This window comes from Microtus oregoni, unplaced genomic scaffold (assembly GCF_018167655.1).
Source record: "Microtus oregoni isolate MIOR12 unplaced genomic scaffold, Mior012 000048F_ref0000485, whole genome shotgun sequence".
NCBI lineage: Eukaryota > Metazoa > Chordata > Mammalia > Rodentia > Cricetidae > Microtus > Microtus oregoni.
Window position 1 is genome coordinate 17,394,196 of NW_024543222.1, and position 25,187 is coordinate 17,419,382.

Genomic DNA, 25,187 nt, shown 5'->3' on the forward strand with positions numbered 1-25,187 from the left:
GTACTCATTTTTAAAAAAATAAAATTGCATTGCACTGCATGTATTTGTTCTGTTTTTAAATTTATTTTTAAATTTGGTCTTCTGGTGCCCATGAAGATCAGCTGATTGCATAGAACTGGAATTACAGATAATTGTGAGCCACTCTGTGGGTGCTGAGAACTGAGCCCCAATCCTCAAGAGGTGCTCCTTTTTTCCTTTTTTTTTTTTTTTCCCGAGACAGGGTTTCTCCGTAGTTTTTGGTTCCTGTCCTGGAACTAGCTCTTGTAGACCAGGCTGGCCTTGAACTCACAGAGATCCGCCTGCTTCTGCCTCCCGAGTGCTGGGATTAAAAGTGTGCGCCACCACCACTGGTGCAGCAGGTGCTCTTAACCACCAAGCTGTTTCTCTAGGCCTATCTCCTCCTCTCTTTGTTTTTGTTTTTTCTTTTTAAACCACTGAGCTACAGGCCCCTGCTCATTTCTAGTGGGTTTTGGTTTAGTGATGGGGATGTATTCCTGGGCCTCATGTGTGTCAGACAAACATCCTATCACTGACTGCTCTTTCAAAGCTGACTCAGTAAGAGTCATAGGACTCAGTAGTCCCAGAGACCTCAGGTAATGTCCAGTCCAAGAAGGGAAGGACGAAGGTTGCAAGGAAAGGGATGTGCAGAGGAGAGAGGCCACTAGGTCCCAAAGATGGTCAGGCAATGAGGAGACACTATGTGGGACTTCCCGGGGGAAATAGAGGAACAAAGCTAGTTCTGTCCCTGTACCTTACTCCTCACCAGCCACAGGGGCTCCAGGCAGCTCCTTCCCTCCAGCCATGTTTGTCTCCATGATCCTCCTAAGCAAGCTAGATGCCGTCCCCGGGACCAGCCAGCTGCAACACCGCAAACCCTGGCTCACCTGCACACCCCTGACTGGGTTGGCTTCAAAGCCAAAGGGAAACTTCCCACCCCTAGCATCCAGTTTCCCTTCCTGCCCCCGCCCTAGAAGGACCCACTGAATTCAGTCTGGGGAGGTAGGTGTTGGATGGGTCTCAGAGGACTGAGCTAGATGCGGCTGTCCTCGAAAAGAGAGAGACGCTGTGATGACTCACATGCCACCCGAAGGGAGAGGGAAAGAGGGGCCAGGGGATGAATGGATTGCGAGTCGAAGGGAGGGGCGGAGGAGAAGCGCTCCGGTGCCTCGATTGGCCCGCGTCAATTTCTTCCCAACATCTGCAGTGCGTGGGGCTGAGTGATCCACCCAGGGTGGGGGTAGGGCTGCAAGGCTGGCTGACGTTCGCTTCCCGCCTGCTGGGCCGGCTGCAAGCGGTTCATGAATGACTCACAGCGTCGTCAGGCTGATTCACTGCTCCGCTGGGGACTTGAAGAGGGAGGGCTGCAGCCCTCTCTGTACGTCTTACACACGCGCGCTCACATGCATATGTGCGCAGGTAGGGCTCCGGCAGGGCTTCTTATGTGCTGAGGTCAGGACTCCATCCTGATAAAGGGAAGACGATCTGCATCAGCTGGGGCACTGGAGAAGAAGCGCGGGATTTCGGTCTACTAATATCCCTGTGGCTATTTCCATGAAAACAGCAAAAATTAAATACCATTACCTCTTCAGTTCCTTAGTCAAGCTAGTCACATTTCATGTGCTCAATAGCCGTGAGAGGACGGTGGGGACTCCGACGGACAGTGAGTTTATACAGGGTCCATTTCCATCAGCATCAAAAGCTCTATGGCACAGCTGGTTTATATACAGAGAGAGCACGCACACTAACTGAATCCACCATCTTCTCACATAGCCACACAGACAGAGCAGCCCTTCCCCCGGCTCCCATATGTGGCCCATAACACACATCGACTTCCACACACACACTTAACATGCAACACCCACCCACCGAGACAACACAAAACTCTGTATGTACACACTGCCTCTCCAGTCTGTCACTGTCCCTAACAAGGCATATACGCATGCATCAAACTGGCTCACGTACGACTGTTCATATGATACAAACATGAATTAGGGTGAAATGCATTTGCAAACGTGCCGAAACAGATGCAAACCCAAGCCATGTGGTTCCCATAACAATCCCCATACAAGTTTGCAAACTCCAGGAGGGGGGAAGGGACTCCATATTTGCCTAGGCCTTGCCAACATGCCAGGCATGAAGTTAGCCACTTCAATGCAGTTCCACTTAATCTCCCAGAAACCCTGCAAAGATGCGGAATTCTGATTTCAAGGATGATGCAACAAAGGTTCTGGGAGGTAAAGGAACTTACTCAAGATCACGTGCCACTTAGCATGACACTCAAACACATTTTTCTAACTCCATAGCAAATGCGGCAAGCTGTCTTCAAGCCCCACTCCATACCGTGTGAGTGTGTGTGTGTGTGTGTTTATATGTATGCTTTTTCTTTGTAATTAAGTGAAACTCCTTCACCACCAATGGTAGTTATCCATAGAAGTAGGCCTGGATCTGCTCACTTTTCTGGCAAAGCATTTCATTATTCAACAAATGCTTGTACGGTGTCTTCTACTCATTCACAAAAGATGAACAAGCTGCAAGTCAGGCATAGTGGCACACACACATAACCTGAGCACTTGGGGAGGCTGAGGCAGGTGGATTGCTGCAAATTCTTTTTTTTTAAAGATTTATTTATTTATTTATTATGTATACAACATTCTGCCTCCGTGTATGCCCACACGCCAGAGGAGGGCGCCAGATCTCATTACAGATGGTTGTGACCCACCATGTGGTTGCTGGGAATTGAACTCTGGAAGAGCAGCCAGTGCTCTTAACTGCTGAGCCATCTCTCCAGCCCGGATTGCTGCAAATTCAAGACCAGCCTAGGCCAGATTTGAGGACCCTGTTTCAACTTTCCCCTCTCTTAAAAAGAAAGCAACAAGACCTGACCAAAACAAGCACACAATTTGTCAAGGAGTGGAAGAGACCCCAAAGAGAATACAGGACACACAGTAGACATCAGTTACAATGGAAGTAGGTCTTGAATACAGGGAGCTGAGGACAAGAAAAATGTGTCTCTCTCTGAGCAGTTAAAAATGGCTTCCATGCATTTAATCCCAGCACTCAGGAGGCAGAGAAACCTTGTCTCAAAGGAAAATAAAATCGCTTCCTTGAAGCTACGTGGTGGTGGCGCACACCTTTAATCCCAGCACTCAGGAGGCAGAGGCAGGTGGATCTCTGTGAGTTTGAGGCTAGCCTGGTCTACAGAACAAGTTCCAGAGCAATCAAGGCTACACAAAGAATCCCTGTCTCGTGGGGGCGGGGGCTTCTTGGAGGAGGCAGCATCCTGAAGAATGAGTGTGATCTAGCAGGGTGGGTGCTGATTGGTGGAAACAGGAAAATATAGGAAGCAGGTTCCAGATCACTGAGACCTTGAGAACCTTATGAGCCATTCTCCAGTAAAAGGAGAGGGATTAACAATTTGGGGTCTTGTATATGCTAAGCAAATGCTTAACACTGAGCTATATGCCTGGCCCTAAAGAATTTCTTTAGCAGAAAAATCTGGGTGCTTTTTGTATGTTAAAGCTAGGCCTGAGTGCTGGGAGTGTAGTTCAGTGGTAGAACACCGTACTAGCAAGTGCAAAAACCTGGGTTCCATCCACAGCACACACATACACTGCACATAAGCAAAACACATAGACAAAAAGCCTTGGAAACTAGGGGGACCACTCTGAAGTTACTGCAAATGGCCATTCAGGAGCTGGGAAGCTAAGGTCTGGTTTAAGACATCTAGAGCAGCCCAAAGGAAGAGGTCAGAAGAGAGAGAGGGTGCCCTGTTCCTCAGAGCACAATAGCCTCCTGACCCCTAGGAATCTGACTAAAGAGATGGATTCTTCCTCAGAACAAAGCACATATGTCCGGGCACATGATGTTTTACACATACTTATAGAGGATTGTCTTCCCTGAAGCCTCGGGTTAGAAACTCAGTTCCCTGGAATTCTAAGAAGCAAAATGACACAACAGTTAAGCTGAAGTATCACGACCTTGGTCATGGGCTCTCAAATCCACCTCCTCTAGCTACGTGAGGTGGCCAAGACCTTGATCGGAAAACGGTACCTGGAACACACACAGTTGTTCAAAATCCACAAATTTTGGCGGTTATCATTTTGTTTGTTTGTTTTGTTTGCTTGTTTGTTTGTTTGTTTTTTGTTTTTTCTTCTGTAGCTTTGGAGCCTGTTCTGGAACTCGTTCTGTAGACCAGGCTGGCCTCGAACTCACAGAGATCTGTCCACCTCTGCCTCCCGAGTGCTGGTGGCGCCAAGCAAGTTTTACACCGTTTTCAAACCCAGTTATTAAAGAGTTTAACATATACTACGAGGTGGCACACCTTCAAGCCCAGCTTGGCACACTTGCTTCTCTCTCTTCCCTGCCTCCTCTACTCCCTGCATCCATCCGTTCCTTGACAAGGTCTTATAGCTAAGGCTTGCCAAGAACACTCACTTTTCACTCAACCTCCTGAGTGCTGGAATTACATGCATGTAAGTCCATACCCAACTAATGCTCCTTTTCAAAAAGAAAGAAGATGATGTAGGCCTACTTACCATGAAGACCCTGCTTTTTCTCTTAGTTGAAATGGCACTGTTAGGAAAAGGAAGACATTGGATATGGAGGTACTCTGGAGGGGAGACAGGAAGGATCCTTGCCAACTGCAGAATCACAACACACAACCTCCTTACTATAACTTGCTAGCCCCTCCCAAAGACGTTCCATCAAAGCTGGAGTGTGGCTCTATAGTAAAGAGTTTACCTAGCAACGGTGAAGCCCTGGGTTCCATCCCCAGCACCACGAAAAACCAGCAGTGCCCGTAATCCCAACTCTTCAGAGGTAGAGGAAGAACAATCAGGAATTAAGGTTATTTTTAGCTACAAAGTGAGTTTGAGCTCCTAGGCTGTACCGTCAGCTGGGTTCTGATTCTGCTTCTCTCAAATCACCAGTCACTAGTGCGCTCAACATAAAAGAAGTGGGAAAGAAGCTCAATTGTCCAAACCGGTGGTGGTGGCGGCACACTCCTTTTATCCCAGCACTCAGGAGGAGGCAGAGGCAGGCCGATCTTTGTGAGTTCGAGGCCAACTTGGTCTACAGAGCGAGTTCCAGGACAGCCAGAGCTACACAGAGAAACCCTGTCTTGAAAAGAGAGAGAGAGAGAGAGAGAGAGAGAGAGAGAGAGAGAGAAGACTGATGTCCAAGAGTTCCCAACTTTGTTTTCACTTCAACGCGGCAGCCGGCTGGACTCGAGAGACCGCTTGGGGGCGACCGAGAACTCATAGTTTTCCCTTTAAGGCAGAGGCGGAAGACCAGAGAGAGAAGGCCTTTGTGTCTGCCGGATTAAAAAAAAAAATAGAGCCTCCCCTTTAAGAGGGCGGAGCCACTGTTATGGCGGCGGCTTCGAATGCCAGCCTGGGCGCACACCCTTAGTCTCTTGGCTTCCCTCAGCTTCCTCTGTGGTCGTAAAGACGCTTCTCTCAGACCTGCTTCGGGAGTACGGTCGGCCACAGTGCCCCACTTGCATCTGTTTCCAGCTGGAGGTGAACCCCTTGAGTCTGACACGGCCCGGCCAATCCACCCGCCCGAGCTGAGCCGTCGTTATGGTAATGCTGAGCCCACACAGCCTCCGGGAACGGGGGAGGGGGTCCCAGCTGCAGGGAAGCCAGACTCCGGGTTTGGGCTCTGTCCTCGGTGAATCTGCTCGGATGGGGTCTGTCCGGGAGGGGCTGGGTGTAGTCTGCAGACCTGGGCCCTTAGGAAGGGCACGCACGCGCTGGAGACCTTGTGAAAGGACCCTCCCCCGACAGACAGACAGACCTACAGACATTCGCTCCCACCTCCTTCCTTCCCCTCTAATTCCTTTCTGTCTTTGGAGAAATAGTGTCCCCAAGCGTCAGTGCCTTTTGGAATCGTCCACCCAATCCTCGTGACCCTTGAACCTCTCCCCCTGCTCCCCTCTCCGTCCCTCCAAACCCCTGGCTTGACACTGGTCTGAACCTGCTGGATAGAAAGAAGAAACCGTAGACTGGGCATCCACCCTCGTGGGAACTTAGCTTTTGGGCTTTGGACTTCTGTAGGAATTAACCACTGCCTGGATTCTTAGACACAAGAGCTCAGTGCCAGGATCTATGGTACTTTCTTGTGTTGGACAAACCTTTGGGTGGGATGTTGTTGCAAAATCCTCAGGCCTGCCTTCCTGAGGTGGTGCCAGCACTGTAATCCCAGCCCTTAGGAAAAGATCAAGTTCAAGGTCAGGATCTGGGGAGGTGGCTAAGCTGGTAAAGGTGATTGATGGACTGAGTTCCATCCCTAGATCCACAGGGAGGGAGGAACGGACTCCCACCAATTGCCTTCTTCTGATCAATACACCCACACAGTGGTGTCCCCCCCCACACCAAATAAGTATTTTTATTTTTTATTTATTTATTTTGGTTTTTCGAGACAGGGTTTCTGTTTAAGAGCCTGTCCTGAAACTAGCTCTTGTAGACCAGGCTGGTCTCGAACTCACAGAGATCTGCCTGCCTCTGCCTCCCAAGTGCTGGGATTAAAGGCATGCACCACCGCCACGCCACCTGGCTAAATAGGTATTTTTTTTTTATAAGAGTTGAATATTACCTTTGTCAACATAATGGATTTAAGGCCAGCTTGGGCTACTTGAGACCCACTGTCTCAACAATAAAAACTGTCAATCACTTGGGCACAGTGCTGACCCTGAAGATCTGCCTTTGCTTCTCTTGGCAGTCCTCTCCCTTTTCCCATCCCCCTTTTCTAGTAGCAATTCAGATAGATGACTATATTTTTTTACACTAAAGTATTTTTAAGTCTTTACCCAAATCGAATTTCTTCTCTCTTTCCTCCTCCAGTACTAGACAAACAAAAAGCAGAAAAACAGTACCCTTGCTTGTCTTGTTAGAGCTGGGGGAAAGATAATGAATTCAGAATGTTCTTGCACTGTTTCTCCTCCAGCCTCAATTGCTTGTTTTCCTTTTCAGACCTGTAGTTTTCAGAAGCTGTTTGCTGTGGAGGAGGAGTTTGAAGACGAGGTAGGAAAATGTTGCTGATCAGAGAGGTTGCAAAGAGGCCCTATGATGGAAACACCCACGCTCAGAACATTTGGAGCAGTCCCATCGGCGGATATGTCTCTTTTATATCTATGAGAAGCTGGGGATGTAAATAAATATGAGCAACCATCTAATTGGCACTATATGCTTGTAGTTCTAGTATTCAGGAAGCTGACACATGAAGGCCAGCCTGGGCTGTATAGAGAGACTGTCCAAGCAACAACAGCATATTTAACTTGTTTTTTGTTTGTTTTGTATTTGGAAACAGGGTTTCTCTGTGTAGTTCTAGCTCTCCTAGAGCTCGCTGTGTAGACCAGGCTGGCCTCAACTCACAGAGATCACCTGCCTCTGCCTCCCAAGTGCTGGGATTAAAGCCTGGGCCACCACTGCCCAGTTATATTTTACTGTCTTAAAGACAAAACAAGCCAGGAGTGGTGTTACACACCTTAATCCTAGCACTTGAACCAGAGGCAGGCAGATCTCTGAGTTCGAGGCCAACCTGGTCTACATGGTGAGTTCCAGGACAGGCAGGGCCCTGTAGAGAGACCCTGTCTCAAAAAAATAAACAAAACAAAGGGGCTGGGAGTAGATACAGGTGCTGCTCATCTTGAAGCCCTGACCTCAATCACTAAGCTCTGAATAAAACCAGAGAACCTATAATTCTAGCATTTAAGAGTTCGAGACAACAGAATCGGAAGTTCAAGGTCTTCTCTCCTGCACAGAGAATTCAAAGCTCTCCTGGGTCACATGAGATCCTGTCTCAAAAAAAGAAAACAAAAAACAAATTAGCTCCCTAATTGCAGCCGTCATGTTTTTAATTATAAGGGCCTTTCTGGGAGCTGTCTCGAGGGTGATTTCATTCCCTCTCAGAATAGCGTACCTGAGGTGGGAAGGGTTCATGGAGCTCCAGAGTGGGGGAGGAGACAACACAACCACATGTGAATCCTGGCAGATTGTTTCCTAGCCTCCCACCGTCTCAGGAGAGGGGCTGGAGAGATGGCTCAGTGGTTAAGAGCACCGTCTGCTCTTCCAGAGGTCCTGAGTTCAATCCCCAGCAACCACATGGTGACTCCAAACCATCTGTAATGAGATCTGGCGCCCTCCTCTGGTGTGTGGGTATACATGGAGGCAGAAAGTTGTATACATAATAAATAAATAAATCTTAAAAAAAAAAAAAGAAATTGAAGGAGATACAAAGTCAGCATTGGACTCCCTCATCACTGTGTAAGCTGTACCCCGTGCCAATTAAATGAGAATTCTGGCAGGGGGATTTCAGTAAGTTGCTTGCTGGCCATGTGAACCACGGCAAATCCCTTTGTTCTCTGGCCTTCACGGGCCATTTCCAACAGGAACCTTTGCTTTTCTTTCATGGTGCTACTAATCAAACCACATCCCTAACCCTTCCAGAAGAGCTGTTTCTGGGTTTGTTGTTTGTTTGTAGACAGGGTCTCTTTGTGTAGTAAAGGCTTACCTTGAATTTGAAACCATCTTGCCTCAACCTCCTGAGTGCTGGGTTCACAGGCATGTCACACTGTGCTTGATAACAGGTATTTAGTCTTTCTAACTCCTCATGCTCAGAACCAGTGGGTATAGTCCATCTAGGATGAGGACGTGGATATTTCTATCTTGATTTACCTGCCCCTGCTTCCTGAGTGCATGCTAGGGTTCAAAGTTCACGCTTCACACGCAGCAGGAGCCACCTTTGCTTCTCAGTTCCTCTCCTAACGTAGGGAATAAGGGTTCAGGTGGGTTCTCGCCATAGCTCTTGACTAGTCCAAGTTTCAAGTTCTTTCTTTTTTTTTAAAATTGTATATATGTATTATGTGCTTTAAAGGGAGACTGCTCGTTTGTTTCTCTACTGCCCAGACCCAAATAATCACACAGAAACTATATTAATTATAATACTGTTTAGACAAAGCTTAGGCATATTCCTACCTAGCTCTTATATCTTAAATTAATCCATTTCTATTAATCTGCATCACCACGAGGCTGTGGCTTACCGGATAAGGTTCTGTTCTGGTGTCTTTCTCCTTTGGCAGCTACCTAGTGTCTCTTTGACTTCACCTACTCTCTTTTTCTATCTCTGGATTTCCTGCCTGGCTTTTCTCTGCCAAGTCACTGGCTGAAACAGCTTTATTCATCAACCAATGAAAGCAACACATATACCAGAAGGACATCCCACATCATCGTGCGTGCATGTGTGTGTGTGTGTGTCTCTGTGTGTGTATAATACATGTTCATGTAGATGCCCATGGAAGCCAGAAGAGGGCATTGGATCCTCTGGAGCTGTAACAGATACTTGAGTCCCTGGACCTGAGTGCTGAGATCTGAACTCAGGTTCTCTAAAAGACTAGTGAGTACTCTTAACCACTGACCCAGCCGGGTGGTGGTGGCGCACGCCTTTAATCCCAGCACTCGGGAGGCAGAGGCAGGCGGATCTCTGTGAGTTCGAGGCCAGCCTGCTCTACAAGAGCTAGTGCCAGGACAGGCTCCAAAGCTACAGAGAAACCCTGTCTCGAAAAACTTAAAAAAAAAAAAAAAAAAAAAAAAAAAAACCACTGACCCATCTCTCCAGCCGCATCCATAAGATGAGGATTATTCATAGGATAATCACAGTACCTCTGAATATAGGGCCATTGTAAGAATTCCCTGAGAGTAAGTAAGTAGTAAGTAGCAAGTAGTAAGATACTTGTCTGGCACCTGACATCCAAGTATTTGTTGGTTTTGTAATACGACAACTTCAGCTTTGTGTTTGAAAGTGTTGATATTCAGTTGTTTTTGTTTTTTGTTGTTTTTTTTTGTTTTGTTTTTTTTTTTGAGACAGGGTCTCACTGTGTGGCCCTGTCTATATTAGAACTTGCTCTGTAGATCAGGCTGGCCTCGAACTCAGAGATCCACCTGCCACTGCCTTCTGAGTGCTGGGATTAAAGGTGTGCACCACCACCGCCCACTTTGTTTTTAATGACAGTCTCAGCTTGGTCTGACCAGAATTGCTGTGGCTGAGGATGACCCTGAGCTCCTGATCCTCCTGCCTCCCGTCTCCACTGCTGCGATTGCTGTACCATCACACCCAATTTTTTTTTTTTTTTTTTTGCCCAGTACTACCGGCTTTGTCAAGATGTGTCCCTGTCTTTACTTTTCTTTTTTTCTTTTTTTTTTTTTTTTTATAGGCCAGAAGAGGGCACCAGACCTCATTACAGATGGTTGTGAGCCACCATGTGGTTGCCGGGAATTGAACTCAGGACCTTTGGAAGAGCAGGCAATGCTCTTAACCACTGAGCCATCTCTCCAGCCCGTGTCCCTGTCTTTAACTTTTGGTTTTGGAGATGTGTCATTAAAGGCTAAAAGGGAACTGTGAAAGTGACCCTTTAGCAGGTCCAGGGAAATAATGGAATTAGGAGAAATGATTCTGACTGTTCATTTTTGTTCCTTGGAAGTGACAGACCAGTCCCTTTCTCGTTCAGTGTCACAGCTTAGTGTCAGTTCTGTGGGAGGAGAGGGGACCATTAATCCTCAAGGTGATGAGGATCCTGCCATTCTGATTGTTGTTGTTACTGTGGTCCTGAGACGGTGTGGCTGGAGTGTGGCACTCTTGATGAACATCTAAACAGGAAGAACCTCGCGCTAACCCAGACAGCAGAGCAGCAGCAGGGGTGGGGGTGGATAGCACCTTCCTGTCACTTAATCCGCAGTTCTGACTCAGAGCACCCTCGGAACAGGTCTGCTGCTCTCGAAGGTGTCAATCTCACCTTGCTTCCCAAATGCAATCCATACTTAATATAACTTGCCTGAGAAGCTATATTTAACTTCTATTTGGCTGGATCCAGGGGCTCTCTGTCATACGGAAGATTGTGGGTGTGGGTGTACTTGGTGGAGGCAGGGTGCACTAAGGACAGGCTGCAGGGCCAACAGGTTAGTTCCCTGAACACTAGCCCTTCTCCTTCAGATGGGTATGTGACCTTGTGAGGTACCTTCAGCTTCTTGGTGCCCTGGAATGGTTTTCCTGTTGCTTTTCCAATAAGCCTCCTCCCTGAGACTGAAGAGAAATACCTGAAGATATAACCTTAGAATGCTCTGACAGAAGCCTGGTGGCCCACTGGTTCACAGGAGGATCATAAGTAGTGAGAAGTGCCATCATTGCCTTTCACGTCTTGGTTTCTTGGTTGTGTGTTTATCTGCATACATACATACTATATGCTTAAACAGTAAAAGTAGAACTTATTTTTATTTATTTATTTTTTGGAAGCAGTTTTAAATTCCTAGATGCAAAGACCCTGCACTCGTTCTAGCACTGGCCTTGAAATACCTTCTTGTGGGAGGTGGAGACAGAGTTCAGGAGTTCAGGGTCATTCTCCTGGTCTGTCTGAGCTGTCTGAGCTACTGACTCAAAAACAAACAAAACCCTGACGCAAAAGGTCTGCTTTCTCTGTTTCTTTGTAGGACTTCTTATCTGCTGTGGAGAGTACAGAGAACCACTTGGCTGGTGCGCCATCCGGGAATGCCGGACACCTGTCCTCCAGACCGCAGGAGACTCTACAGGCACCATCAAAACTATTGCCATCATACCCTACTTCTTCGAGACAGCCAGTCCCAGGACTCTGTCTCCCTACTTCCAGCCTTCCCCAGATCACCAGGGACCCAGTTTGTCCAGGAGCAGTGTCGTTAAGACCCATCTCGATTTCTAGCAGCAGCGTGGGCAATCAGCAAAGAAGGACACTAACGAAGGTCCTCCAGGAGTCAACAAAACCCCGGCCCTCGGCCACACACTCTGGGCTTATCTTTGAGAACCATCAGCAGGGCATTGGTGGCTTTCAGGCACCCGACCAAGATGAGTTTGACAAGACCCTGGCAAGCATGGAGCTGCAGGGAGCTGACTTGGAGCTAGAACTTGGAGTTGACACTGGAGCCACCCAAACCTTGCCCGCACAGCACCATGAGGATCCGGTATTGGCGAAAAAGGCCAGAGTGACCGACCTGAGTGGCTCTTTCCAAAAGGATCCCATTGTCCGCTGCAGGAATCCAGGACTTTCCTTGAGACCTCGAGCCACAGGCGGCCTTCCTCTCCCATCTGCCTCAGCAGTTCCCCATCAAAGAGGCTCCCCTGTTACTGCACCTCAGCCTCCCCAAGTAGGTGGGAGGCCCATTCAAAACAGCCCACAGAATTTGCCTGGTCGGCCATTTCAGTCTCCCAGAGCCTGGTCAAGTGGCACACCCCGTGTTCCTGGACCTCGACGTCCTCACTGCAGCTCTGCAGCATTTCCTCGGGGACCCTTGCCTTCCCGAGCCCCAGTATCTTTGGTCGAATCTCCTGCCAGCACTCCCAGAGGTGCCTCCACCCCAGTTCCTCAGCCAGCTCTGCAGACACCTCTAGTCACCAACCACCTGGTTCAGCTTGTCACTGCTACCAACCGGACACCTCAGCAGCCCTCACGCCCCTCCATTCGAGCTAAGACTCGCCGCCGCTTCCCTGGCCCAGCGGGACTTCTGCCTCACCAGGTAAGTGACTGCTTTTCCAGGACACTAGGATCCAGGGGAAGACAGTGGCTCAGTCTTAGACGCTCTTCACTGCTGCTCTTCACTGCCGGGAGAAGGCATTTGCAAAGGCTGGAGCGACGGCTCAGTCCATACAGTGCTTACCGTGCGAGCATGGTCTGCAGAACCCACGAGAAACACAAGACAAAACTGGGCATGGAGACACATGCTTGTAATCCTAACTCTAGTGAGGAGGGGAAACAATTCCTGAGCTTCACTGACCAAGCAGCCTAGCTTACTGGGGAAGCACTAAGACAGGGAAAGGCCCTGTCTCCAAAAACAAGTAGGGGCTGGAGAGATGGCTCAGAGGTTAAGAGAACTTGTTGCTCTTACAAAGGACCTGGGTTCAATTCCCAGCCTCCACATGGTGCTCACAGCTGTCTGCTACTCCAATCTCAGGGGAGCTGACTCCCTTTTCCAACCTCTGTGAGCACCAGGCACACGTGTATATCCTGGCAAAACAGCCATAATTACTTACTATTTAATGAATATTTCTTTTTTTTTTAATGAATAATTCTAAAAAGTACAAAAACGAGGTAAATGGTGCCTCAGGTCTCCCAAGGAGTACATCTGAGGTTGTCCTCTGGCCTCCACGTGTGTGCACAGGCATACACATGCACACACATAATGTGTACAAAATAAGATCTGCAAAACTATAAAAATCAGAAGTGGGGAGAGGAGAAGAGAGTGGCTCAGAGGTCTGCGTTCAGCCCCAGCACTATGGGGTGGGATGGCTTGCCTACAAGAGATTTCCTCAGTCAGGTTAGTGGTGGTAAGAAGGTCACCTTAGTTGTGGGAAGGTGGGGTCCTGGGCTGAGTGGAAAAGAAGGTAGACTGAGCGCTAGCGTTCACCCCCCACTGCTTTCTGACGCTGATACAGTGACTGGCTGCACCAGGCTCTTGCCACTGTGAGTTCCCTGCAATGATCAAGTGTCCCTGTAAGTCAAAGGAAGCCTTGCCTTTAAAGAAGAAAAAAAGTAGACAGGAGGAATACTTGAAAATCCCCCTGTGAATAGTTCTTGCTGTGTGCTAGAATATCTGTTGTTTGCTAGCCCTAGACAGGAATATCTTCTCACTCATATGAGCCAAACGGTAGATACTCGGCAACTTATTTGGAACTGAGAGTACATTGCAGTGGGGTGGAAGAAGTAGGGTGCAGTGTGCGCAGGGGTCTTTCCTCGGCTCCTGGGGGCACACTGACTCTGCCTTGGCCTTGCTCAGGGGCTTTGGGTAGATGACTAGGAGGATAAAGGGGGGATGGGGCTGTTCTTGGGGGCTGGCTCAGCAGTGGGAAGACGGAGCTCACAGAACCCTTCACTGTGGCTGGTGTTGGGGGCCAACCTGAGGAAGCCGGGGTTGGAAGGGAAGCACCCAACGCTTGTATGTTTATATGTGTGGGTGTTTATATGCACGCGGTGGTGGAGAGATAAGGTCCCTCAAACTAGTTTTGAGTTAGATCCTGGATTGCTTTGCTCTGGTTGCAGTTGGTATCTTCCTGGTGTGGCCTTCAAGAGAAACCCGGGGGGTGGTCTGCTCTTTCTCAAGAAGGACCTCTAGGAAAGCTGCTCAGTAGCCCATCTAGACCCCTCTATCTGGGTCACTGCCCCCTTCAGGCGGCTCTGGGCCTTGCTTCTGGGCCAGCTCCTGCTTCCTTGCATCCCCAAACTGATCCCCAAAGTGTCTTTTTTAAGCTACCCATGAGGCTCCTGAGACTGCATTAGGAGCTATGTAATATGTGCTAATTGACCCTGATAGTTTCCTGAGCTCATTATGTAACCCAGACAAGAGCTGTTCTCGTAAATAACAGCTGCTGAGTTTGTTCTCGCCTTCTCTCCCCCTTAGCATAGTGGGAAGAATTTGGAGGAGATCATGGTTGCCACACCCCAGACTCCAACTCATGGTGCTCTGGCTAAACTCCAGACTGAGGTAACTTCTTCTATGTAAATCTTCACTTCTTGGGCAACATTTAAAAGTGAGGAGTGGGGTTGGAGAGATGGCCCAGTGGTTAAGATCACCAACTGGTCTTCCAGAGGACCCGGATTCAATTCTCAGCACCCACATGGCAGCTCACAACAGTCCATAACTCCAAGATCAACACCCTCACACAGGCATCCATGCAGGCTTAACACATAAATACACATAAACAAGGATATGTGTATACTGTCTCGAAAAAACCATAAAAAGTGGGGCATTCTTGCATGCCTCTGTTGATGCTGCTAGGCCTATACCAAAGGGCAGGTGGAAAAAGCAGTTGGGGAAGACAGCAGTTTTACAGACATAGAATGAGGCCTGTCCTGATGCCATGGCTCAACCTTCTATTCCATGTGAGAACGACAGGCTCAGCTACTGCATCTTTCCCTGGGGAGGAGAATGTAATAAGTCTTATGAGATGGTATCTTGGGAACCCTCTCGGGTTTCTAGGAGCTGAGCTGGGAAGGATCCACCCTCATCTTGTCTCCGGGAGGTTCCCTTTCAGTGGGTAGGTCCAGCTTCCCTCCCTCCTGGGGCTCTAATTGGCTTATTCTGTCTTCAGACCCACCTCTGCTTTTAATTCTCTCAGTGTAGCTTTTTGCTGCAGCTCCCCAGGGCTGCCTGTCCACTTCAGACTCAAACCTGGTAGTAATCGTCTGGATTCAAAGCCATTGTTGATTTCAAGGCAGCTTATGGTTAGAACCAGGGGCATCTCCGGGAATGGTGGTGCACACCTTTAACCCCAATCCTCAGGAGGCAGAGGCAGGCTGATCTCTGTGAGTTCGAGGCCAGCCTGGTTTACAGAGCAAGTTCCAGGACAGCTAGGGCTGTTAAACAGAGAAACCCTGTCTTGAAACAAACAAACAAAAAAGGGCCCTTATTGCTTTTGCAGTGAACCTTTGTTCTGCTCCCAGCACCCACAGCAGGTGACTCACACCTGCCTATAACTTCAGCTGCAGGCAAGCTGGTGTCCTCTTCTGGCTTTTCAGAGTACCTGAATGCACATGTGTACCTACACATACTTAGGCCCATATATTTACCCATAAAACAAATAAATCCTTTGAAATAATAAAAGAAAATGGATAGCCTTTGCTTCATTGTAGTTAAAGTCAGAACCTGATTTGAAAGAAAAAAAAAAATTAAAGGTGGTGATGCTCACTCACCTTTAACCCCAGAGGCAGAGACAGGTGGATTTCTGTGAGTTCAAGGCCAACCTGGTCTACAGAGCGAGTTCCAGGACAGTCAGAGCTGTCACACAGAGAAATCCTGCCTCAAAAAAGCAAAGAAAGAGAGAAAGACCTTTGTTCTGGCTGCGTAGTGAAAGTTTCAGGGTGCAGCCCGGTCACAAACCACTTTCTGTTCACTGCGGTAACTGAGAGGCATTCCTCCCCCTCCCCCACCTCAGGAACTCACTTTCTCACTGTCTGCCCTGCCTCAGTCAAGGGTCTCTCCCAAGGTCGGTCCACTAATTCAGGCTCCGCTCTGCTCTGTGGTGCCAGATTGTTGCTAGTTCCCAGGGATCAGTGGAAGAAGATTTTGGGCGAGGTCCCTGGCTCACCATGAAATCTGCTCTGGGCCTGGATGAGCGAGACCCCAGCTGCTTCCTCTACACCTACAGCATTGTCATGGTGCTGCGCAAGGTAAGGGTCTGGGGAATGAGTCTCTGCTGCCTGCTCCACCGTAAAGAGGCCATCTGCCCCCTCTTACTGCAGTCCTGTCCCTGGAGGGCAGCCTGGAGTCCCTTGGGTTGTCTGTTTGCACTGTTCACAGTTCTGAGCAGTGTTAGGCATACCTCTGCACTTCAGGTACCAGACCGAGAGACAGAGATTAAGCACATTCCCACCCTGAGAACTCCTAGTGGTCTCTTATAGACAGATGCATATTGGTACATGTATCTGTAAGTCCCCGCCTGTGGCCTACTGTGATGGACTGAGCCACAAAAATTGATACGAGGAAAGACACCTAAGAGAGAAAGAAGGACCTGCCAGCTCCAGCCTCTATAGGGAGCAGAAGGCTGCCCTTGTACCTATCTTGGCCTGCCCTGAAGGAAGGCTGTTACCATTCCTTGGTTGCCATGGGGAGTTACATGCAGGCATAGCTCAGTGCATGTGTCTCCTTGTAAGCAGGCGGCCCTCAAGCAGCTCCCCAGGAACAAGGTCCCCAACATGGCAGTGATGATCAAGTCCTTGACTCGGAGCACAATGGACGCCAGTGTGGTTTTTAAGGATCCCACAGGTAAGGAGTGGGTCCTGGTGCCACTGGGGTCAAGAGATGAGAGATGAACAGCCCACTTCCCAGCCAGGGCTCAGACCCTTTGCTGTGCCCTTGTTCCTGAGATGGAGGCCATGTGGTTTTTGCAGGGGAGATGCTTGGGACAGTGCACAGGGTTCTTCTGGAAACACACCAGAATGAGCTGAAGCCTGGCTCGGTGCTGTTGCTGAAGCAGGTAGGGAGCTCCAGAAGGGACCTGCTGTGGGGAGGAGCCCCAGGGTGTCCCTGCTTAGCTAGCTGCCTTCCCTCCACTGCCAGCCTAGGAGAAACAAGGCCCTGGTTTGTTGGAGCTGAGAACAAGCCTCCGACCAGTGGGCTGCTCCACTCGTCAAGGATAAATGTGGATGGAGAGTTGTATTTGAGGGTGATAGGTGGTTCTGTTGGGGCATCAAGGCTAAGGCAGGAGTGAGTGTGTGAGCTCGGGGCAAAGGACAGGAAGCCAAAGGACAGCTGGCTGCTGATGGTCATCTAGCAGTGCCAGGAGCCCCAGACACTGACTCCCCTTCCCACCTCCAGATTGGAGTGTTCTCTCCTTCACTCAGAAACCACTACCTCAACGTGACGCCCAACAACCTGGTCCATATTTACAGTCTAGATTCTGGGGACAGCGACTGCCTCGAGCCACCTCAGCCCTTGCCCAAGGTAAGTGGGACAGGGTAGACGGTGACCAGCAGAGCTTTCCTGCCTGATTTCTTTCGTTTCTTCCTTTCCTTGTCCTGGAGTAAAGGACAGGCACTGTGAAGGGGGCAGTTCTGCCTTTGGGAACACGAGTCTCTGCTGCCCCTGCTCCAGCCGCCTGCCAGTCGCTGAGTAACAGTACCTGTAAGAACAGGTGGCTTCCTGCTGATCCCTGAATGTCTGATGGCAGGCTTGATCATCTGAGACGTTAGGAGTCACCTGAGAACCAGGCAAGGGCCCCTGGGGGTGGTGGCACAAAAGGATAGAGGGTCAAATCCGCGCCAGATGGCTACACAGAACAGGGAGTACAAATGACCTGTCAGGTGAGCTGGCCCTTGCTCTGAGACTTCCCTCTTGGTTTCTGCCTCTGGTAGGCATGCGCTGGAGCGCAACCTTCAGGAACTGAGGCGAACATTTGGTGTCTGTGGGAGCTAAAGAAAGCTCCAGGCAGGTCTACCCAGCCGGATCCTGGGGACTTCACCTTTAGGTTCCTGGCCTGGAGGAGGGCAGGAGACCTGGGTCTTGTCCAAGTTCTGCTAATGATTTCTGCTATGACCTTGGGCAAGCCTTGTTCCTTCCCCTGGTTTTGTACTATCTATAGAACAAGTGTTTGCCTTGATGACCTCCAGTCACTGTAAACCTTTATCTCTAGTCTTTTGCTCATAGTTCCTCTTTCCCCTGGGCCATTTTATATGCCCTTACAGCTACCCCACCTCTAGCCTTCATTTCTCTTTAATAGTCATCCTTCCTGTGTGTGTGTGTGTGTGTGTGTGTGTGTGTGTGTGTGTATGTGTGTGTGTAGGGTTTTCTTGTTATTTCTTTCTTTTTTTAAAGACGTATTCATTGTGTTTGCCTGCATGTGTGTACATGTACCATGTGTGTGCTTGGTTCCTGTGGAAGCCAGAAGAGTGCATCAGATCTCCTAGAACTGGAGTTTTAAGTGGTTGTGAACCCGAATCCTCTAGAAGAACAGCATGTGCTCTTAAACACTGAACATTCTCTCTAGCCTTAATAACCACTTATTTTAATCCCAGGCTAGCTCCTCAACACACCGGTGAATGGCCTCTTTACCTTCTGTGATGGTCACGCAGAGTCCCTAAGACTTAGACACTAATAGAATGGCCTCTTTACCTTCTGTGGTCACGCAGAGTCCCTAAGACACAGACACTGGTAGAACCTGGAAAGATGAGTCTAGAGGCCTGTTTTGGTTTGGTTATTGCTGTTGTGAGTGTCTGGTGTTTCATTTCTCTCCCTCAGCTTGGGCCTGGGTGATCTGGTCCCCACCCCATTCCCTTATTGTGTCTTTGTCCTGAAAGGCCCTCCCTTTGAGGTCATCTGGGTAGGGGCACCCCCACCCTAGGGATTTCCGGGGCATTGAGCACCTGTAACCAGATCCACTGTCCTCAGAATCTAGGAAGCTTCCATGGAAACCTCCAGCCTAATGTGGCTGCCGAGCCCACACAGGGCCTCAGCACAGCACAGAACCCCGCGGTGTCTCCTGAGGAAGAGCTCCCAGAGGCAGGTAAGGCACACAGCTCCTCAGCATCTTCTGCCTCACTCAGTGAGAATGCTGTGCGGTTAGCTGTGCCTTCCAGCTCCTGCTGTACCTCTGTGGACTGGTACAGCGTTCCTCAGAAATCAGAGGCTGTCTTGTTGAGCAAGCTGCAGCCTTGTTAAGAGCCACCACTCTCTGTAACAGTGTGGTAGAGCCGGGTAAAGCACACACAGTGTGACCCATAGCTCCCCCATTCGCTGGCAGTACCTTAGCTGCAGAAGGAGACATCACCAACCCCTGGGTGCATGGCACAGTTGTGGCCTATTTCAAATCCTCATGAGCAGATCATGGAGGCAGATTTCCCGCTCTACCCACATTCAGGATCCCCAAGGTGCTGTGGACAGTGCCAAGGAGTCACATACCCATGTGGCCAGGGGGATGGGAACACAAACCTGAGTGGATCAACTGGATGGAGCTACCCTCAGGTGGAGCCATCATGTCCCATCACTTCCTTAGCTTTCGATTTCAGAAATTCAATCCTGCATGGTCTGGAGGCAGTAGGATTGTGGGTAAGCATCTCAGACCAACCACATTCACAATATACCAATATGTAAGCCACAAAGCCCATTTGTTTAGATCCTACATGGGAGAGTCTGCCCCTACTTTTTTTTGTTGTTGAGACAGGGTTTCTCTGTAGCTTTGAAGCCTGTCCTAGAATTTGCCCTACAGACCAGGCTGGCCTTGAACTCACAGAGATCTGACTGACTGCCCTTTCTGCTGGGGTCTTGTGTTGTCTGGAGTCCTGCACTCTCCTGTAACAGCTGCTGACCCCATTGCTGTCTGAGGAAGTTGCTGGTGGGCAGAGTGGGCTGTAGAACAAGGCGCTCATGACGGGGCTGAGGACAGATAGATAGTTCCTGCTGTTTGCTGAGATCCAGCTTCACCCTGCTCCTCCCCTTCATCCCAGATGGTTTTCTCCAGCCAGGCATAGCATAGCTCCCACAGGGCAATTTCTACTATTTTGTGTTTGCTTGGTTTGTTTTTCTTTCTTTTTTTTTTTTGTTTTTGTTTTTGTTTTTTCAAGACAGAGTTTCTCTAGATTTGGAACCTGTTCTAGAATTAGCTCTTGTAGACCAGGCTGGCCTCAAACTCTGCCTCCCAAGTGCTGGGATAAAAGGCATGCACCACCACTGCCCAGCAATTTCTGGTGTTTTGAGACAAGAGTTTCTGTATAGTCCTAGCTGGCCTGGTGCTCACTATACAGCACAAGCTGGCATCAAATTCACAGCACTCCTTTTGCCTTAGCCTCCAAGTGCTGGCATTAAAGGCAAACACTGCTATGCTCAGCCCACTGGGCAACTTTTTCCTTGCTGTAAGCAAATACCAGTCCCACCTGCCTGAATACAGTGTTAGTCACCTTAATTAAACTCTGAATGCTCCCCAATCTACCTTCTCCCTTTCCTCCCAGCACTCAGCTACTGAGTGCTCTTGCCAGACCCAGAGCTGGGCTCTTGGGTGTAGTTTATAGTCTACCTTCCCGGGCCCCATCCTGTCCTGGAAGTGGCAGCAGGTAGAGCCTGAATAGGCTCACTTTGGGCAAGTCACTGCACCTCTTCAGAGTTCGTTCTCTCGGTAAAGTGGGTTTTATCCCAGCAGCCACCTAAGATACCCCGAGAAGGTTGTTGGGGTGGAATGAGCTCACAGTGAATGTGCCCTCAGGTTCACCAGCGTCAGCAGCGTCTCCAGCTTCCTGTGCACCACATCCGACAGCTTTCGTCAGGAGGGCTTTCTCTCTCTTCTTTTTCATTTTATCTACCTGAAAGGTAGGCATGCTGCCACATGTGTGAAGGTCAGGACAACTGTGGGAGTCAGCCCTCCTCTGCTATATAGGTCCTGGGACTACCTGCTGGCCGTCTTGAAACCCAGGAATGCACATACCTGTCTCCCCCCCCCCCCCACACACACACACCCCTGTTTTTTCTTTCAAGACAAGGTTTTTCCTGTGTAAACCTGGCTCTGTAGACCAGGCTGGTCTCGAACTCAGAGATCTACCTGCCTCTGCCTCCCGAGTGCTGGGATGAAAAGCATGTGCCACCATGCCTTTCATTCTTTATGCCCACCCAGGCATTTCAGGATTTGAGTGCTGTCTCCCACTGTCAGCTGAGAGCCTAGGTTGACAAATTGTCACTCCTAGCACATAGCCCTCATCCAGTGAGAGTTGCAATAGGAAACCTCAGACTCCTTCCTGCTCATCACCGCCTCTGGACAGAAGGGAAAGAAGCCACTAAAAAGTGGAATTCCCCATTCCTGCTAGGATGGCCCAGAGATTGTATCCTGCCTTTTGTGGTGCATGTGTTTGTAGGGAGACAAGGAAAGGTCGATCATGCCAGTCTCAGACCCAGCGGTAAGGGCATAGTGCCCCAGAGGAGCCACCTTTCTGCACATGTAGCTAGGTCAAGGTCCTCCCAGAGGCTGAGGGCTTCAGATCTGAGTTCCATGGAATTCTATGGTTATTACCGCATCTACTCACGTCCACTTTCCCCTGCAGATGACCTGGATGGACTTCTGAGTGAACTCCCTGAGGACTTCTTCTCTGATCCCAGTTGGGGCCGTCTCAAGACAGGACACCCACCGTGAGCTGGCAGTCTCTGTCCCCAGACAAGCTCTAGGTGCATCTGGTTGCGTCCAAGGGAGAGAGAGGCTGGTGCAGCTGGGGACTAGACAAGGTCATGGTCTGCTGCCTCCTCGTGGCACTTCCTGAAAGTCCCGGTGATGAGCAGTGTGCTGCTGCAGCCTGACAGCTTCCGCTGGACATCCTGGAAATCTGAACAAAGCGAGCTCTCCAGCCTCCCTGGAAAAGTGTGACCCTCCCACCTCATCTTAACTTTAGGGATGTTGGGCCTGGTTTCCTTGTCTTCAGTCCCCTGACAGCTGCAGAGCCCAGAGGAGCCACAACCACAGCAAAGGTGACCTAAGGCTATAGCCCACGCCCTCAAGGGTGATGGTGGGGTTCAGGCTATTGTACCTGGTTCTGAAATAAAGCAGCCCTTCCTCATCTACCACCCCCTCCTTCCCACACCTACTTCTCCATTCTCTGCTGGCAAGAGCAGTCAAGCTCCAGCAAGGCAGAGCAAACATTCACTCGTGTGTGTGTACATGTACATATATACACTCTTACCCCCTTGCCTCCCTCCTCCCCTTCTTCTTCTCTTTTTCTTTTTTTTTTAAATTTTATTTTATGTGTATGGGTGTTTTGCTTGCATATATGTCTGTGTGCCAACTATATGCCTAGTGCCCTTGGAGGCCAGAAGAGGGCTTTAGATCCCTTGGGACTAGAGTTACTAGTGGTTGTGACCAGGCTGGCCTTGAACTTGTAGAGATCCTCCTGTCTCTGCCTCCAGAGTACTAGGATTAAAGGTGTGTGCCACCACTGCCCAGCCCTTCCTTCCTTCCTTCCTTCCTTTCTTTCTTTCTTTCTTTCTTTTTTTCTTTCTTTCTTCTTCATAGCACTGTATCCAGGCTGGCCTCAAATTTTACATCAGTCTGGCCTTGAACTCATGGTCTTCCCACCTCTGATCCCTGATACTGGTATTACAGGCATGTGCCATGGCACGTGCTCCATTGATCTCAATGGACCAATATTGCTACATTATCATTAGCTATGCTCCACACTTTCTCAGATTTGTTGGGTTTCTCCTCTATCCTCTCCCTCTCTCTGAACCCACTTTAGGATCTTGAGGCTCCTCTTGGTTTGGTAGCTTCTCAGGCTTGTCTTGGTTTGGATGCCCCCAGTGATGCTGAGAAAGATCAGTCAGACTTTCTTGTTTTAGATTATTTATTTATTTATTTATTTATTATGGTTTTGGGGGGGCAGGGTCTCTCCATGTGGCCCTGGAACTCACCCTGTAGACCAGGCTGTCCTCGAACTCACAGAGCTCCGCCTGCCTCTGCCTCCCGCGTGTCACCACACCCAGCTTCGATTTAATTTTTATTATTCTTTTTTTGTTTGTTTGTTTGTTTTTTGTTTTTCGAGACAGGGTTTCTCTGTGGCTTTGGAGCCTGCCCTGGAACTAGCTCTGTAGACCAAGCTGGTCTCGTAATTTTTATTATTCTTATTTGTGTGTGAGTATGCACATATGCCATCTGCGTGTGAACACCTGCAGAGTTCAGAAGACCATGTAGAAACCCTGATGTGTGGGTGCCCAGGCTCTGCTGAGCCAGCCCTTTAGCTGCCAGTCAAGCATCCTGTAAGATGTCTCTGGGAATCTGTTAGTAAGATGCCATTCTCTTGACTTTTGTCTGGCAGTGCTGGGAATTGATCCTTGGACTTGTAGGTGCTCAACCTTTGCTCCATCCTCCTCTGTTCTTTTGTTGGTTTGTTTGTTTTGATCTTATTTTAAGGCAGGATATCACTAAGTTACCTGCTCTGGCCTTAAACTTGGCAATCCTCCTGCCCCAGCCTCCCAAAGAGCTAGGTCTACCGTTTTGTACCCTCAGGCCTATCTTCTCTCCTCCTAAGAGGGTATCCATGGGCCTAGGTCACCTTAACTGAGGAAATGTCTGTTAGGATTGTCCTCTGTAAAATGTCCCCTCCCTCTACCCTGTACTGTTTGGAAGGCAGTCCGGTGGTGTGCCGCTAACCGAGCATGAGGGAGTTCTGTCCTCCTAAGGGCAGATCTCTCATCCACTAGGCTGAGTTCTGTGTGGCTGTCAGCTTCTTCACCTGCTCATCGTTTATATTAATACAGACCCGGTTCTTCATTTTACCCCTTGAACTCTGATGCAGCTTTGTTTCTTTTGTTGCTTGGGATCCCCAGTACTCTTCTCAGCACCAGCTCTCAGACCACGATTGACAAGAGCCTGGGTGGGGCACAAAAGGTCCCAGTATTCAAGCTGCCAACCTGTTATCCTTCCCAGAATGAAGGGCAGAGAGGAAGCAGGCTGAAGAAGCCCGTTTGATGGGCAGCGCCCCCGCCTCAGCTGTCACTGAGAGACTAGGAATGAAGGCTCCATGCTCCCACTGCTCGGAGACTGATCCCACGAATCTAGTCACGGGTGGGGCCGTAAGCAGCTGGAGAGCTGCTGGCTGTAGGGAACCTTGGTCCAAAAGGCTGTTGCGCTGTAGGCCAGAGCAGCATAGGCCTTGTTTTCTGTCCCCTTGCATTTTCACGGCCTCCTCTTCTGCCTAACTCTGTTTCCATCTTAGACCTGGGCCAGGCCCTTCTAGATGTTTGCACTGGGACACCTCCAAGCCCTGGTCCCCCTGTCCAGTCTCAACTAAGCCCCAACTGTTTCAGATCCTGGTTTCTTGGGTGCTTCATTGTTCCCCAGACTGAACTCCCAGAAGGCAGACTGAACACCCTGTTCCCTTCAGTTCAACTTCTGGCCCCTTCCTCTGCCTCAGAAGCTAATGATAAAACCTACACACTGGTATCTCTGGGGGACAAAGCTATAGTCAGCACTTTCAGGCTTGTGAGGCAAGAAGACAGAGGTTAGGCTATGACTGTTGTATGCCTTAGGGGATAAAGGGACACCCACCACTTTATCCCTTCTTGGCCCCACCTTGCTTTTGCCAGATTCCCAACCCTGGGAACTCAGCTGTGGGTGCTCAGCCAGGTCGTCAGCAGGGCAATTAAAATACTGTATGGCTTCCAATAGGATTAATCACAGCTGCATCCATAGAGGGGCCTTTCTCTGAGGATCTTCAAACCCTCGTTGGACATGATCTCATTCTTTTCTGGGATCCCCCACCCTGGAGCCCTACCAAGAAGCTGGGGCCCAGCAGAGAATGAGCGGAGGATGAGGGCAATGAATGTCGGAAGAAGACCAGGTTGCTGCCACCCACCTGGGCAGATAGAGGAGCATTTGATCTGGCAGAGAATAGGGACCTTCATTCAATGCTTAGGAGAGGCCAGCCTGCCGTGAGCCAGGTGCTCCTAAAACACTATGTCAGGACTGCTCAAGCCAGGGCCTGCTTGCCCTGGAGCCCACATCCAGCATGGTAGAGTGATGTCTCAGGGACTGTGGCATGTGGACTTTGCTAAGCCCACCCAGTGTCCTTTAGAAGTTGAGTAGCTGTTGCTGCAGGAACACTTTGACACAACAGGTTGCCTTGGATTTCAAGCCACTGGGACAGCCAGCAGGAAAGGGTGAAGAAACTGGCTAAGACGCCACGTGGTGTGTGTGGGGCCAGACCCAGG

General features: G+C 49.5%; 1 protein-coding gene across 1 annotated transcript; it reads left to right on the top strand.

Moving 5' to 3' along the window:
• The first annotated feature begins 5,392 nt into the window (after nucleotides 1-5,392).
• Nucleotides 5,393-22,043, top strand: Hrob (homologous recombination factor with OB-fold). The gene is made up of 10 exons (XM_041636032.1): nucleotides 5,393-5,582; nucleotides 6,972-7,022; nucleotides 11,481-12,536; nucleotides 14,415-14,498; nucleotides 16,043-16,183; nucleotides 16,670-16,778; nucleotides 16,904-16,989; nucleotides 17,331-17,456; nucleotides 18,900-19,014; nucleotides 21,536-22,043. The coding sequence occupies exons 1-10, from the start codon at nucleotides 5,580-5,582 to the stop codon at nucleotides 21,622-21,624; spliced, it is 1,860 nt and encodes a 619-aa protein (XP_041491966.1). The 5' UTR covers nucleotides 5,393-5,579; the 3' UTR covers nucleotides 21,625-22,043.
• Nucleotides 22,044-25,187: the final 3,144 nt, after the last annotated feature.